The 17,174-nt window shown below is 51.0% G+C and overlaps 1 protein-coding gene across 1 annotated transcript in view; it reads right to left on the reverse strand.

Annotated features, from left to right (window-relative positions):
* Positions 1 to 16,359: 16,359 nt before the first annotated feature.
* LOC116937620 (NACHT, LRR and PYD domains-containing protein 3-like) overlaps positions 16,360 to 17,174 on the reverse strand; it is a 54,559-nt gene continuing 53,744 nt past the window's right edge. Inside the window, exon 11 of the mRNA XM_032944776.2 lies at positions 16,360 to 16,993. Within this exon, the coding sequence (XP_032800667.1) occupies positions 16,912 to 16,993 (82 nt within the window). The 3' untranslated portion in view covers positions 16,360 to 16,911. The remainder of the gene's footprint in view (positions 16,994 to 17,174) is intronic.

The following is a 17,174-nucleotide window of genomic DNA, read 5'->3' on the forward strand; positions in this document are numbered from 1 at the left end:
TTGCCACGAGGGGTGGTAGGAAATGGACCAAGGATAACAAGAGCGGCCAGCTCATTTATGCGGGAAACCTGAATGGATTGCAATGGTGGACAGCAGAGTTTGGACGGGGGTTTCCGCCGTGCACACTGCACACACCCATTGAATACAATCTTCCACCATGCCAGGCCAGAAGAAGTCGAGCTTAAATGTGGCTAGCATCTTATGCACCCCAAGGTGCAACAGTCGCTCATGCACAGCCCAGATGACTTTACTCCGTAGGGCAGTAGGCACGACAATGTTGTAACGTGTCAACCCTCCATTCCAATGCATGAGCAATCTGCCTCTGAGGATGACAGAGGCTACACCCCATCGATTCCCACCCCCGTCCACCTCCTTGACACGGCGTTGTAACTTGAACAGGGAAGCGTCTTCCACCTGAAGGCGTCCGAAGTCTGCATGGTTCATGCCAATAACGGCGTCATGCGCCACAGGACCGTCGGCTTTCCTCAGAGATGTCAACCTCAGCCAATGCCGGAAGGGGACGAGGCGAGTCCTCAGCAGGTGCCTTACAGCGCCCCGGCCCGAGAAACACGTTCACCCGTCGCTCATTGGTAATCGCGACAGGGCATCCGCGTTCGTGTGTTGGGTACCTTTACAAAAGGAAACAGTAAAGGAATAGTCCTGGAGGACTTCCAACCAACGTGAAAATTGGTCAGATTGCTCAATATGCAGCGCGTACTGTAGCGCTGCATGGTCAGAGAGCATCTCAAAGCGTCTGCCATAAAGATAGGCGCGATACTGTTGCACAAAAAAAACAGTTGCCAAAAGTTCCGCCGAAGACATCACTCTGCTGCCATATGCTACAACACTTTCCATGCCATAACGACTTGAGACAGAACAGCGCCAATTCCGGTGTTGCTAGCATACGTATCAAGGATGAACGGCAAGGAAAAGTCGGGGTAGTGGAGGGGAGGGGCGTTCACCAAGCCATCCCAGAGCACAACAAATGTGGCCTCCTCCTACTCCCCCCAATGGAACTTCTGACCTTTTTGCCATCAGGGCGTGGAGAGGTTTGGCGATCGTGGTAAACCCGGTGACAAAACGGCGGTAATAGGATGTAAATCCAATGAAACTCCGCACCTCCTTCCCCACCGACGTAGGGGTCAGCCAAGTATGGACACATGTGGTTTTGTTCAGGTCCATCGCTATCCCTGATTTACTGACTATGTGTCCAAGATACCGAACCTATTTTTGGAGCAGGTTGACACTTCTGCAGTTTAAATTTGAGATTCACCGCAGGCATGTTAAGAAAGACAGCACGTAACCATTCCAGATGTTTTTTAAACGTACGGCTAAAAACGATAACATCGTCCAGATATATTAGGCATGAGTCCCACTGAAGGCCTGCCAGAACTAGTTCCGTCAATCGCTGGAACGTATCCGAGTGGAGTGAAGACCCATCGTAAGCTGATTAAATTTAAATAAGCCTTGTGATGTGCGAAAAGCTGTCTTCAATATTAGAGGATTCATCCAAGGGCAACTGCAAAAATCAAGATAAGTCAAGAGTCGAAAAATAATATGCCCCTGCGAGAGCGTCCAAGGAATCGTCCATCTGAGGAAGAGGGTACGGGTCAGCTACAGGGATCTTATTAAGCTTACAGAAGTCAACACAGAAGTGCAAACTACCATCCTGCTTTTAAACAAGAGCAATCGGGGCTCCCCACGGGCTGGTGGAAGGTGAGATAATATCGGCGGCCAACGTTTCATCAACTGCCAGCCGTAGGGCTCAGCCGGTAGGGGTTCTGCTGGATGGGACCGGCGTCGCCCATATCGATGTGGTGACTCTGGGACTCGAACAATTCCGAATTTTCGGAACAAAGCGTATCCATCCACTTTTCATCAGAAACCTGTTGCGGCTTCATATTCAACGTGACCCCCATACCGCCAACGATGTTTCCCTCGTGAAGCATGGACGACACGTGAGCTAGCACGGTGCCCTCCTGAATGACAAACATGTCCAACGCTGCATTCAGGACTTGAATGAGCGGTTCCTGGTCATTGGATATGAGAGTCTGGGCCCCCACCAACGGCAAACCACGAATAGCTTTGTTTGAGGATCCTTGGAGAATTCCCCCCTCAGTCACCTCCTGGTCTAGGAGCTTGCAGAATCATAAAGGAACCAACATTTGCACGCCGGGGGGAATCTTTACGGTCTTACTCGCAAGTGCTTGTACAGTAGCGTTGGCCAAGAACAATCGAATGGGAGAAGGCAAAAAAGCCATATTTGATGGCCCAATGGTAACTCAAGGCAACCTTGAAAAATTTTCAGGGGCATCTTCCCTAAGAAGTCAGTCCTGAGCAAGAAAGAAACAGCAAAGGACGTTGATACAAGAACTGGTCCCGTCAATTTGATATCTCCAATACACACCTCCACTATTATTTTCCCAAAGATGCCCAATGAGCGGCCGTTTGCGTAAAAGCACGGAACCCTGACGAGACATAGGGTACGACATTTATGGGGCAGAATGTTAAAAATCAACTCGGAAATGATAGTCGTGGATGCACCAGTATCAACGAGCATTCTGATTACAACTCCCTCTATCAATCCGATAACAGCGGATGAACCTGCGGTCACAGCAACCGTTCTATGGGCCAACTCCGATCACTGACCCAATCGGAGCGGCCAGTCAGCCCGAGCAAAATCTGAACCCTCATGCACCGACACACGACAGGAATGAAACCGACCGAACGTGATGAGTGAGGTGGATTCAGCGGCCGAAGAAGACTCGCCTTCGGATACAGTGGAGTGGAAGAAGGTCAGGTGGATGACTGCGGTGCCCGCTCTCAGGATGAGGAGAGGTATTTTGCCGTCGAAGTTGTTCATCCTGTCACACCATGCCGTCACCCTGCCAGCCTCCGCCTTGGGTTGAAGCACAGGCTTCGATGGGCTCCACATCTTCGGGTGTATCACGCATCTCATTAGGCACAGTATACGCCACCAACCCCTTATGTCGTTGCAAGAGCAGGTATGCCTGGATGCATCTTGCAATTTTGAGAGAAGACAAGTCGTCTTTGTCGACGGATGGCAGGACGATGTGGAGGTCCTTTGCCAACGTAAACAATCTCTCGAGGCCCAGTGAGTCGACTCCGTTGTGGTCCATCTTCAGGAAGGCAGCCTTTGCTAGCGCCAATAGTGTGCTATGGAAGGTGAGGGGTGTCTCAGCCTCCCCTCTCCTCCGCACAGCGAACTTATGGCGAACATTTGATGGCAGTTCATAGATTGCCACGATTTTAGCAAAGGCTTATTGTAGCATGGCCCTCTCCGATGGCGGGATGGTGAAAAACGCCACTAGGGCATCGTTGTCAAGCACTGCGGGCGGCACTCTCAGCACCTCTGCCTCCGTCCACCCCGCCAAGTCGCAGTTTGTCTGAAACCGGCGCCTGAGGGATGAAATCTTAACAGGTGAACTCAACGCAGTCTCAGATTTTGTGGGCTTTCCGCCCCGCTCGGTGAACAAAATGGCGGCCGGTTACACGGGCTGCACCACGGAGCTTTACCGCTGGCGGGAAATGGCAATGGGATGCTCGACCCTGTGCAGCTCCGGTGCTCTCTCCCCCACCGCTGGCCCTTCGCGGTTGAGCTCAGCGACCATCACCGCCATGGCTTCGAGGAGTTCAGCGAGGCAGGTGCAGAATGTGCTGCACTCTCTCCCTGACGTTGGTGAGCTGTCGCTGAGATGGTCGTCGTGATGCTCCGCCGACGGCACCTCAGTCCCTTATTCCAGGGTCGACATATCCAGGGCTCTCTGAGGAATAACGCCTTCGTCGTCCTCATCGTCCGACGTCCTGGTATGTAGTCTGCATCGCATAAGCATAATCTGACTCGGCCTATCTTACTAACAAAAGAACGTTTGACCATTTCCGACACCAGTTATAGTGGATTAAACTGAGCCGTAGACGTAAAGTTGGAGGCAACACATTTATTTAACTCCAACAGACGGGGTTACTTCCCCTTAACAGAATAACAAGCTATGGTGGTGACCACCAGGCTAACTACACTAATTACAATGTAACTGCTACTATGGACGGAGACCAACAGCTCGGGTCCAGGTCTATGTATTGGAGACTCGTTGAACAGAGAGCGGAGAACGTAGACGAAGGTTTCTACCAGGATGAACAACAACCCTGGTCCCTCTTGAGACCCGGCTTATATTCTCTGCGGCGTGTGCTGGCTCCGCCCGGTACTACACCCACACCCTTGTGGTATCCGTGATGTCGTTACACAGCATGCTGTGCCTCCCTAGGGCCGGCACTGCACAGTTAACATCCCGCGATGTCACTACATATGTATGTGTGAATGGGTGAGTACATGCGTGAGTGTGCATGAGTGTGTGAGTGGATTAGTGTATGAATGTGTGTGTGAGTCTTTTGTGGTTGAGCGTGTGGGTGATGGTGTGTGGTTGAGTGTGTAAGTGAGGGAGCGTGTGTGAGTGTGTGATTGTGTGTGTGAGTGTGTGTGATGAGTGTGTTAATGTGTGTGTGAGTAGGTCAGTGGCTGTGTGGGTGAGTGTGTAGGTGAGCGAGTGTTTGTGAATGTTTGTGATGAGTGTGTTACTGTGTGTATGGGTCAGTGGGTGTGTGAGTGAGTGTGTGGGTGAGAGAGTGTGTGTGAGTGTGTGTGATGAGTGTGTTAATGTGTGTGAGTGGGTGGGTCAGAGGGTGTGTGTGTGTGTGAGTGTGTGGGTTTCAGGAAAGGGCGGTCCTGCACAGATGCCATATTGTCTGTCCGTCTGCTACAGCAGAGGTGTAGGGAATTCCAGCAAGACCTACATCTCTGTATTATTGACCTGGTCAAGGCCTATAATACCATCAGTAGGCCTGGGCTCTGGGTTGTTCTTCGTGCTTTTGGAGTCCCTGACCCTCTGCTCACGAGCATTAAGGACCTTCATGAAGGTAAGCGGGCCCGGGTAAAACTACGTGGCCCGGAGTCAGAGCTATTCCCTGTACACCTTGGGGTGCGACAGGGATGTCCTCTGGCTCCCACATTATTTAACATCTATAATGACCACGTAGTTCGTGAAGCCTTCAATAGCTGTACCGGGGGAATCTCCATTTGGTACAGATATAATGGCAGGATGATCAATGGCCGGGTGCGGTCAAGGGATGACTCCCTATTGCTCAACCACGTTATGTATGCCGATGATTTGTTAATAGCTGCTCATTCAGAGGAGGAGATGGAGACGCTGCTGCGACGGTAGCGTGCCACTAAGAGATGGGGCCTTACCATCAGACCCACCAAAACTAAGCACCTGCCTGGGTACATTGTACCATCGGACACTCCACCCCCACAACTCTCAATTGGTGATGGGGCAGTTGTGGAGAGAGTGGAGAGATTCCCATACCTGGACAGTGTGCTTATGACCGGCTCCAGTTTAACAGCAGAGGACTCACTCCAAATCAGTCGAGCGGCAATATCTTTTCATCAGTTGCATAACACTGTGTGGAAGCCACCTGGTCTGTCGCTCCGCACTAAGCTTCAGGTCTTCTCGTCCACGGTAATTCCCTCCCTTCTCTACACTTGTGAAACGTGGACCCCCCTAATGGAACATCTTCGCCGGTTAGAAACATTTAGGCTAGCCTGCCTACGATCCATCCTGGGTTTAACCAGGCTGGATTGTGTGAGGAACTCACAAATCCTTGAAAGATCTGGGCAAGGTCCCATCGGTGAGCTCCTCCGACAGGCAAGGCTGCGTTGGCTGGGTCATGTAGCCCGCATGCCCAGCCACCGCATGCCGAAACAGCTTTTGTTCGGCCGGATCGAGGGGGCTAAACGGGCGCGGCACGGGCTAGAGAACAGATGGAGTGATGTGGTACAGGAGGACGTGGAGCTGAGTGGTATTGCCGATGACTGGTATCAGCGGTGTCAAGATCGGCCTCTGTGGAGTAGGCTCGTGAAGGATGCTACAGGGCAGTTGGAGGCAGTCGCCCTCCAACAACAACGGAGGGCGGAGGAGCGACGCTCACAACAACGAGCGGAGCGCCGGGTTGCTAAAGCACAGCAGGTTGGCACAGTAGGGGGCACAGGTGGTGCATCAGCCAGTCATCTCAGTCAGTCGACCCGTGGCACCTGGGTCTGCCCAGTGACCTCCTGCCAGCGGGCGTTCGACACTTCACGTGGCCTCACGGTGCACATAGCCTGGCACAAGTGTCGTGGTGACGTCACCGCCACTTAGTGGCGAATGGCGGTTGTTGTTGTTGTTGGTGAGGGAGTTGTTTATTAGCGGGTGAATGTGTTACTGTTAGTGGGTGTAAGAGTGTGAGTGCGTCAGTGTATGTGAGTGTGTGGGTGAGGGAGTGTCTGTAAGTGCGTGAGTGTGTTACTGTGTGTGAGTGGGTCAGTGGCTGTGTGGGTGAGTGTGTGGGTGAGCGAGTGTGTTTGAGTGTGTGAATGTGTGTGAGTGGGTGAGTGTGTGTCAGTGTGTGTAAGTGCGTGAGTGGGGAGAGGTAGTGAAGTGACAGGGTGCCATCTGTTGACCAGGAGGGATAATTACGGGTATGGGTGCATTATACAACATCCAACCATAACGGGGGGCGTAACTGCACTAAAGGTCAGAGGCGGGGATCAGTCGGGAAGCTCCAGGAACCTGCTCGAAGGTTCTAGAAGGGGGCTTGGCCGGAGGCGGGACTTGGCCATGACGAGGAGTATATGATCCCGGGGTACTAAATAATACCAAATGGCCGAGACAAATAAATATTTTATTTCTGGGACACTTTTTTTCCAGGGGTGTAACTTCACTACCCATCAATCCGAAATCAGTGCTACTCCGCGATGTCGAAACACAGCGAGGATGATTGCGCCGAAACCCTGAACGCTCCTACGCACCGTAGTGCGTCATGTACAGCTCGTCGAGATGAGTCGATTCCCGCATCACCGACCATCAACAGACTAAAAATGACTGCGTCACGGACATTATTCGAGAGCAGAGGTACTATGGTACCCCGGGCGACCGCCATAAGGTTCATATAAGCGGGACGTGACCAGAGGTTCGGGGCTGTGGTGGGGGTCCGAGTCCTGGCTGCCATCACTGTCTTCGCCACCATCTCTTCTCCATCGCCCGGCCGCATGGCCGATCCTCTGTACGGCTCCCATCGTCGTTGGCATTGTATCAGTCAGCCAGCTGTGTAGTTTAGACGCTGGCGATGGGGCCGTATGAGTGGGTCAGCAATGCCTAGCCCAGTGTGTATACGTCGCTCAGTGATTGTGCCTGTCAAGTGTGAGGAATAAACAAGGAGCCCTCTACACGTCGCTCCCTGCAGCATTGTAGCTGTTAGCATTGCGCCGTGCTACGAACCCGGTGACCCGAGTTCAATCCCCACTCACGGCTAACACCACCAGTGATGATAATGTGAACCAATCCTGTGCCTCCCCTAGGTCGACTCAACCTCAAACGAGTACCTTGTGCAGTGTGTGTAGTGGGTTCGAATTAGGTGCACACACGACTCCTTGGGAGGCAACGCTGATTTATTAGAACGGTAAGTAATATAACACTGCACATAAGGTGGTGACCACCAACCTACTCTAGCTAACACATACTTATCAAATACTCTAGCGAGACCCAGCCAGGTGGCTACTGCCAGGTCCGCTGACTGGAGGCTTGACTCCTCTTCGCGTCTTCACGATGCATCTTCGTTCTTGATACGGGCAGCCTCGAACCTCGTGAGGAGGCTGCTTATATGGGCCTCGGCGTGCCCGGGCCCCACCCCGGCCACGCCTCCCTTCGAGAACCCTCTCGAAGCCCCCCTGCTGTCCACGTGCCCTCCGAGGTGCCTCCTAGGCCCCCAGTCACGTGTCCAGCCGGGGTCACAGAGAGTGCCACGGCCTCACACCACCCTCGTGGCCTCCCGGAGCCCAGAACCGGCCCTGACGTCATTCCCGCCTCCAGCCGGGATGACGTCATGCGTGTGTGTAGACCCGCGTGGCCATGACGCTCCCCCGCATAGTGACGTCACGCTTGTGCGTGTGTACACAGTAGTGATTCTACAATCACTACATCACCCTCCCCCATGTAAAAAAAACCAGCCGTCTCGGCTGTGACAATAAAGAAAAAAAACAGTGTGCCTCCAACAACAACGTCAACAAACAACCGGCGACCGACAATAATCACCCCGAGAAACATATGTACACACACCGAGAGGAGGGGAAGGGAAGAATGTATGGAATGAGGGGAACCAACAACAACATGTACACCAAAAGAACTGGTCAACCCACTTATCCCTTAGCACAGCCCATCCGTGTGAATTTGTACGCATGCACCGACATATGAATGTGGCTGCTTGACAACGGTGTAGGCAATCAACAAGGTGTGAGAGTCATGGACAGCGGCCAGTCTTCAAACGAATTCGCGTGGCCGAGCCTCCAGGGGAGGCGAGCACGCTCTCCCTGGAGGTCCTGGGGGAACTTGAAAAAGGCCCAAAAAGGGCACGGCCCCTCCCCAGGAGTTGGGCAACAGGTTGAGCAGGAGTGACGTACGGGCGCTCCACTCTCCCCTTCAAGTCCACATCCGGTCAGCATAACCGGCGACTCCAAGGGCGGCAGGTGCAGGAATCCTGTGACAAGGAGAAACCACCTCCTGAGGCACAGCACCACAAGCCCACGCCTCAGCTCGTCGAACACGACAGCCACCCGGCCCAGGGAAGTGGAGATGATCGTATTCCGCCCGGCGGAAGAAATAAAAACAAAAATACATAGATTCCGACGCGTTGGATGCACAACCAACACCGGTAAATCAAACAAAAACCACACAACCACCCCATAGATGGCAGGGTCTCACACCGCCCTGTTACCGTTCCACCCCACAGGTGGCAATAGGGCGAAGACCGAAAGTCTAACACCCACCTACAAACACCACTTAACATTCCGGACGTCTCCCTACGTCCCAGGTCAAGAAGTCGCACTTCAGGGTCGACCCATGTACTGGCTCAAGGAAGTCACTCTTCAAGGTCGAGCCAGTATGCTGCAACCAAAGGTACAACCGTTGGATGTTGTACAACATCCCGGGTCAAGGAAGTCATGCTTCCAGGTTGACCCATGTACTGGGCAAAGAAGTCGCACTTCAGCGTTGCCTCAGTATCTACATTTTTTGTAAAAAAAAATGTTAAATCGACGTGACAAAAAAAATGCCTGCTCTTGCCCAGAAATGGTTCACACAAATACCCATGCATGTACAAAATGGCGGCCGCATCCCCTGCGGTTTACCGCGCTCGCACAAAATGGCGGCCCCACGCGCATTTTCCGCGCTCGCACAACTCAGAAGCCCTCCCTTGAAGGCCAACCCAGACATCTCATGCCACTCGGTAGCACCCCCCGCCTTTCCGACGCGCACGTGTCGGCCGTATCGGGGGAATTATAACCCAGTCTCTCTCCAAGACTCGCATCGCAGCATGTAGCTGTTCCGACCGAGCTGAGAAGACACAAGAACACCTCTCTCCAGGACTCGCATTGCAGCAATCAGCTGTCCCAACCGGGTTGAGAGGACACACCAACCCCTCTCTCCAAGCCTCGCATTGCAGCATTTAGCTGTACCAACCGAGCTGAGCGAGCAACTCACCACAAGCTCCCTGAGCCTCTGGCTCACTGTCTCAGACGCGCCTCAGAGTGTCTCGATCTCCGGGCCGCCAGGTCAAGCCATCAGCCACAGCATGACGGGACCACACTCTCCGAGCCATGTGAGCGAACTGCCCACTAGGATAGACACGCCACGGAGTGTCTCAATCTCCGGGCTGTCAGGTCAAGCCGTCAGCCACACCATGACGGGACCACACTCGTGTCAACACGCAACAATGACAGGGGGGCATTCTGGTCAGGATCTTTGGCCCAGATTAGCCACAGCCAGCAGCACAATCCAAATCACTGGCACCATGTCACCATCACAATTTAACGATCCGCAACAAGGATCACAACAATGTACGTCACAACCCGTATCAGTGCAGAGAGACAGTCTATGCAGTACACACAGTCCACACATCGCGATCTCGAGAAAAATCCCATACAATCAACACTTCGTTAACAAATGTGGCACAAGCTATATATTAACAATCACGAACAAAGCTCCATACAAAGCATACATTGTTAACACTCACAAGCAAAGTTTCGCAGTCACACATTGACAACATTCACGAGCGAAGCGCCATACTGTATACGCAAAAACAATCGCGACTCCGCAACGGCAATCAAACAAAGTGTCAACAAATCATTAACCCGGCAATTCACTGGAACTTAACAGAGCCCGAGACCCCCCACATAGCCAAATTAATAATTAACTGGCTCCTTAAGATAACAATCCCGACGCCGTACTTAACACTGTTACAAAGCAGACACACGCACGGGCGCCGCGTCAATCCACCACGCACCCAACCCAACTAACACGCTTCGCAACCCAGCGAGTAAAAAAAAACACCTAATCGCAACCCGGCGCACGCAAGATGGGTGAAGTGTGTTTTTAGGGCCGGGTGCATTGTGTCACGACTCGCCTGAGAGGCCGTGAGGAACGGAGGCTGCACTGTGGAACTTGAAGACTCTTGGATGGTGAGCACAGGATGCCACCAAGACGGCCCAAGATCTCCCTCCACAGGCGTTGAGAATGGCGGGAGCGGCGTTTTGGCGGGAACCGCGTCCCGACCGCCCGCCAAGATGGCGGCCGCGCGTGCACCATGCGCGCGCGAATTTCCCGCCCAGGCACCCGCAGCAGCAGCAGCGGCGGCGGCGGCGTCCTCTCTCCTCCAGCTCCGTCGCTCTCTCTCTCGATGGCGGCGAAGCAGCGACGTGATGTGCGTGCTGCTGCCCCGCCTGCAGCGCCATCTCCCTCCTTCACCGAGGCTGCAGAACCCCGGGGCTGCCCCGAAGATGATCGTCTCGCCTCCTCGTCGTGTGAAAGTGAGCAGGTAAGTTGTAGTAATCGTGCACATATTATACTGACTAGGATAACACCTAACGTTATTTATTTTTCCGCAACTTCTGACACCAAATGTAGTGGGTTCGAATTAGGTGCACACACGACTCCTTGGGAGGCAATGCTGATTTATTAGAACGGTAAGTAATATAACACTGCACATAAGGTGGTGACCACCAACCTACTCTAGCTAACACATACTTATCAAATACTCTAGCGTGACCCAGCCAGGTGGCTACTGCCAGGTCCGCTGACTGGAGGCTTGACTCCTCTTGGCGTCTTCACGATGCATCTTCGTTCTTGATACGGGCAGCCTCGAACCTCGTGAGGAGGCTGCTTATATGGGCCTCGGCGTGCCCGGGCCCCACCCCGGCCACGCCTCCCTTCCAGAACCCTCTCGAAGCCCCCCTGCTGTCCACGTGCCCTCCGAGGTGCCTCCTAGGCCCCCAGTCACGTGTCCAGCCGGGGTCACAGAGAGTGCCACGGCCTCACACCACCCTCGTGGCCTCCCGGAGCCCAGAACCGGCCCTGACGTCATTCCCGCCTCCAGCCGGGATGACGTCATGCGTGTGTGTAGACCCGCGTGGTCATGACGCTCCCCCGCATAGTGACGTCACGCTTGTGCGTGTGTACACAGTAGTGATTCTACAATCACTACATGTGTAAAAACATCGCCGATGGGGAGACAAAGGCGGCCGGGCATGGTGCTGCCCACTCACTCCCTCGTGTGCCACATTGCCGGCCTTCATAGGTGCTGCTACTCGCTAACAGCACTTGCCCCAACAGTCTGTTAAGGCTATACGGGGGATATTATTTGCGTGAGAGTGTGAGTGAGTGTGTAAGACTGTGAGTGTGTGTGAGAGTGTGTGTGACGATTATCTGAACCAGTCCTGGGTCTCCCCTAGGTCGACTCAGCCTCAAATGAGAACCTGGTGCAGTGTGTAGTGATCATCGCCACTGGGGAGACAAAGGCTGCCAGGCGTGTAGGTGCTGGTGTTGTATATGCCGGGTATTGAAAATTTGATGAAAATAATGAAAATTAAATGAAATTTTGGAAATATGCATAAGTATCCGAAATTAAGTTAATTAATGCAATTATGCACATAGCAATTATGCACATAGGCCCTGCCTCGCTGACGAGGGTAGTGTCATCAATCGGGATAAGACAATGAATTGTATGAAGTTATGCAAGTTTGCTGTAAGTATGCCAGATTAGGCTCGGCTTCGTTGTCTAGGTTCGTATTATCGATCGGTATGATACAATTATTCTCGCTTTAACATTTACTGATTATGTATTAGTGTGTTATGTCAGGTCTCCAAATTAAAATCTCTCCGCAGGATACAGTTCTTATAATTAAGATTATTACGCATGAACTTAGGAAAGAAACACTCAAACACTTCCGTGTTAAATTTTGATTTAAAGCTTTCGTGACTGCAGTAATTCATATTCTTAGCTCTTTCGGTAAAGTCACGTTGAAAGGAAACAATAAAATAATAAAATATATATAAAACAATTAAAAATTCTCACGACGTTTCGACCACCTGATGACGACCGTTTGTGTTATGGTCGAAACGTCGTGAGAATTTTTTTTATTGTTTTATATATTTTTTATTATTTTATTGTTTCCCTTCAACGTGACTTTACCGAAAGAGCTAAGAATATGAATATACTTCTGTGTTAAGCAATTTTAATTTCTAAACAAATCTAAACACTCTAATATGCAAATTCTTATGCTTTAAATTGTCAACACAGTGCTCCCGGAGATGTTCCCCTAATTGGTCCATACATTTAACCCTCAATGATCACGTTTGTTAACTGGGTAACGTACAATCGATTACTTCCTCACAGTACGCGAGCATACAAGGCGAGAGGAAAAGTCATAAAAAAAATTAATGCAACGATATTCATACAAAAGGCAATAAAAGCAAATTATTATACCCCAAAGGCAAAAGTAAACGTCAATAGATTCATCGGCAAGATTATCCAATAAAAAAAACTAACGACTAAAATACTTCTAAATGACCGTATCTATGTAACTCAATGGGCAGCAATGTTCTTCACGATCAGTTGATATTTAATGCACCACCTTGGAATGGCAACCCTTCTTTAAACACAAAGATAACTTTTTGGAACAATCTTATTTGTCCTGATATGTGTGTTGTGTCTTCTTTGCCACTTGTTCAATTCTTTGCGTAAAGCAGACGCCGGGCGATGCGTCGTGAGGGTGAGTGTGGGGGAGGGTCATACAAACGGCTTCGTTCTCTCTCTTGCTCGGGGTGGCCACAGTTTCGGTCCACAGCTGGGTTGGAAGCGTCGGCACGATGCTCGCCGTCTGTGCGCGATGATCCGTCGTCAGATAGCACCCGCAGCTCGTCCGCTGGCTGCAGTTCCTCACTCTTGTCTTGGTTCCCAGCTGGTGCTGGTCGGTGTGCGTGGGTCGAACCCACGGCGCGCTCGCTGGCGCTGACACTCTTGCTCACGGGCGGCTGGTTAGGCTCTTTCCCCTGCTGGATGAGCCGAGTCCCCTGGCAGCTGTCACCCTTGCTTGGTGGCACTGGTAGCGCTGCTCCGCACTCTCTCTTGCTCCGTCTCTCTCTCTGGCGATGCTCGATTGCACATGCAGCTCTTCACCCTTCTTCCAGGAGGGCTCTTGCTGAGAGCTGCTCGTCGCTGGCTGGATCACTCACTCTCAAAACATAAAAATTGTATTGCACACCTCTTACACAACTCTGATAGCTTAGTACAATACAGCTTATCGCAATCCTCGATTCTGTGAGTCAAAACATCAGGATGAATGTAGAATAAACTTTCAGCGCTCCTCTGTCGGTTCATGCCGAACTCAGCACCTAACGTCACCTCGCCCCTCTTCTCTGCGAGACACAGCACCCATTGCTAATGTCTCGAGGCCATGCCCCGGAGCTGGCTTGCTGTTCTCTTCCGAGCTGCTGTCTCGATGTCCCTTGCCGAGCTTAAATGTGAAATTCTCTCTCCTCTCTCCACGTCTTTTGCGAGAAAAAAAAAACAAATGCCCTATGTCACCGTCCTCCTCCCGTGGCAGCAGCGGCCTGACTGCCTCCCCCCTTTTGACCTTTGACTGTTTTACCATCACATTTTGTTTGTTTGCATTCCCAACCCCTCTCTTCGTGGTTTCTCCTATTAGGGAGGGGAGGCACTCTCACTTCATACGTATTTTATGGCTACCATGTATTTGTGTCAAATTGTTGTAAGACAAAGGCGGCCGGGGAGGCTCTGATTTCATAGAATACATATTATCTGGTCTTGTGTGGTTGACCTATTTTCTTGTACCTCTAATGAATTACCCCAGGTCTAATCTCTTGTGATTATTATTTGGTTTATGTTTAACCAAGATTTGTAATGTACCATTAGATGTTACCTCCGTTATTTCAAGGGTTTTATTAACTTTTGCTCCCTGTCTGCATCCAGGGATCCGTGTTTTTTTATTCTTGAGGTCAGAGATATCCCGAGGCTGGAGATATAACCAAGCCCTCACTTTCTTGACTGCCAGAATTAACATTCCTTGGTTCTCTTGGTGAAGTTACATGGATAGATATATACAATAAGAAACAATGAGTTGAATAAGGGTGAAATAAAATAAGTAATAATAAAGCCTCTAATATAGACTGCAGTCTATCATGTCGACTTTTCTTATAGCCAAGCTTCAACTTTTTCCGTACAAAAAAATTATATCAGTTATGTCATTTTGCCGTGTGCTCTGTGTTCGTGCCTGTGATTCTGGATATTTGTTTGTGAACTGTCAAAAGTGCCAAGCAGGTCATGGTATGTGGTCCTTTGGCAATCTGGAGATTTTGCAGATCGTCGTTAACCTACCTTTGCCCCGGAGTTTATTATTGAATGGCCTTTGACGACCTCCAGCTGCTTGGTGCTTGTGGGAGGTAGCGGGTTTGAGGGTGTTTTATTTATTTATTTTATCGATTACTTAAACAAATTGCAGAATTATTTTTAATATAATTTTTTGGACAAAGGCCTATATTCACAATACTGGGCACCCACAGTGGCGGCCCTCATAGGCACTATTCGCTAGCAACACTTGCCCCTGTCTGTTACAGGCTATACGGGAGATCTTTGTCTTTGCAGAGTCTACGTGAGTCTAACTCTAAGTGTGTGTATATATTAATACACAGACACAAAGGCTCCCCACAGGCTATACACACTCACTCACATACTCTCTCACTCACACACTCACTCACACGCTCACTCGCCCACACACTCACTTACTCACACACTCCCTCACATACTCACTTACACATTCAGTCACTCACACACTCATTCACTCGCCCACAGACACTCACACATTCACACACACACATTAACTCGCACAAAGTGACTTAGTCACACATTCATCCACACACTCATTCACCCAACAACCGCGATTCGCCACTAAGTGGCGGTGATGTCACCACGACGCTTGTGCTAGTCTATGTGCACTTTGAGGTCACGTGAAGTGTCGAAAGCCTGTTGGCAGGAGGTCACGGGGCAGACTCAGGTTCCACGGGTCAACTGAAATGACTGAGATGACTGGCCGATGCACCACCTGTGCCCCCTACTGTGTTAACTTGCTGTGCTTTAGCCACCCGGCGCTCTGCTCGTTGTTGTGAGCGTTGCTCCTCCCCCTCTCCGTTGTTGTTGGAGGGCGACTGCCTCCAACTGCCCAGTAGCGTCCTTCAAGAGCCTCTTTCACAGAGGCTGATCTTGACACCACTGGTACCAGTCATCGGCAAGTCCACTCAGCTCCATATCCTCCTGTACCATCTATTCTCCAAGTTTCGCAAGCATAGATAAGTGAGGGAATGACTGTAGCCGAGAAGACCTCGAAATTAGTTCAAAGCGACAGACCAGGTAGCTTCCACACAGAATTATGCAACCGATGAAAAGATAATGCCACACAACTGATTTGGAGTGAGACCTCTGCTGGTTAACCGGAGCCAATCATCAATACACTGCCCAGGTATGGGAAACTCTCCACTCTCTCCACAACTGCCCTATCACCAATTGGGAGTTGTTTTGGTGGGGCTGATGGTAAGGCCCCACCTCTTAGCAGAAAGCTCAAGGTTCAGCAGCAACGCCTCCAACTCCTCTTCTGAGCAAGCAGCAATTACCAGATCATCGGCAAACGTAACATGGTTGAGCAATAGGGAGCCATCCCTTGACCACACCTGGGCATTAATCAGCCTCCGATTGTAGCTGTAGCAGATAGAAGGCTTCAGGAAGTACGTGGTAAAAATATATGTAAATTAATGTGGGAGCCGGAGGACATGTCTGTCGCACCCGAAGGTTTAGAGGGAATGGCTCCAACTCCCAGTCATGCAGTTTTAACCGGGCGGCAAAGAATACGAAATCCTGCAGTAACGAAAGCTGTAAGTAAAGATAAGTAATGTAATAATAGGAAGGTGATATTAAAAAAATGGTGTATTTGAACTTGAGTTTACACAATAACAAAGAAGACATTTTAACGTGAGTTGACACAAGAATGAAGATGAAAGCAATGGGCAAGTTATAAGCAAAAAAATATCAGGTGTACGATTTGTATGGTGTGTATGGCATTGTGACAAATGCAAAATTTATGATAATATTTGTAGCTACGTGACGTAACAGGTGAGCTGCCAGACCATTGAAAATTACCCCCTTCCCCGCAACCCTCCGCATTCCCCCTGCCACCCCTCCCCCACTACCCCCAACATTGCTTCCCTACACCTCATTCATAAATACAGTTACACATCATCGGAATCACCACGCTCATCAGAATCTTGGAGCCGCGTTCACCCTTGGCTTCGTGTGGGGTTCACAGAGAGAGAAAGCTCCCCGCTCATTGTCGTCTCAGTCAGGCTCAGAGTCGGTGCCGGTGATCGGAGCTGTTGAGGTGAAATGCGCCGGGCTGCTGTGCGAGTTGCACGTGGGGCAGCTCCGTCTGTTGCAGGGCCAGCGTCGCCTCTCCGCTTAAATCTACAAACGCAGGCCTCCTCTGGGAGTCCATTTGCTCCTCAGCTCCTTCTTCCCCTCCTCACTGAAGTCATTGCACTCCACCCTGCAACACAGAGAGAGGTTCACGCTGACACGGGTTCACACGGAGACTCGGGCAGCTCCGCACCGTTCGAGACCCATGCAACCCACAACAACCACTCTGGATGAAGGTCTCCTCATGCTATTAGAGCTGTTTCACCATACTTCACCACGCGGGTCAGTGCAGGTCTGTGATGGCAGGGACT

Source organism: Petromyzon marinus (genome assembly GCF_048934315.1).
Source record: "Petromyzon marinus isolate PM22_M1 ecotype Great Lakes invasive population chromosome 84 unlocalized genomic scaffold, UKy_Petmar_22M1.pri1.0 chr84_unloc.3, whole genome shotgun sequence".
Classification (NCBI taxonomy): Eukaryota; Metazoa; Chordata; class Hyperoartia; order Petromyzontiformes; family Petromyzontidae; genus Petromyzon; species Petromyzon marinus.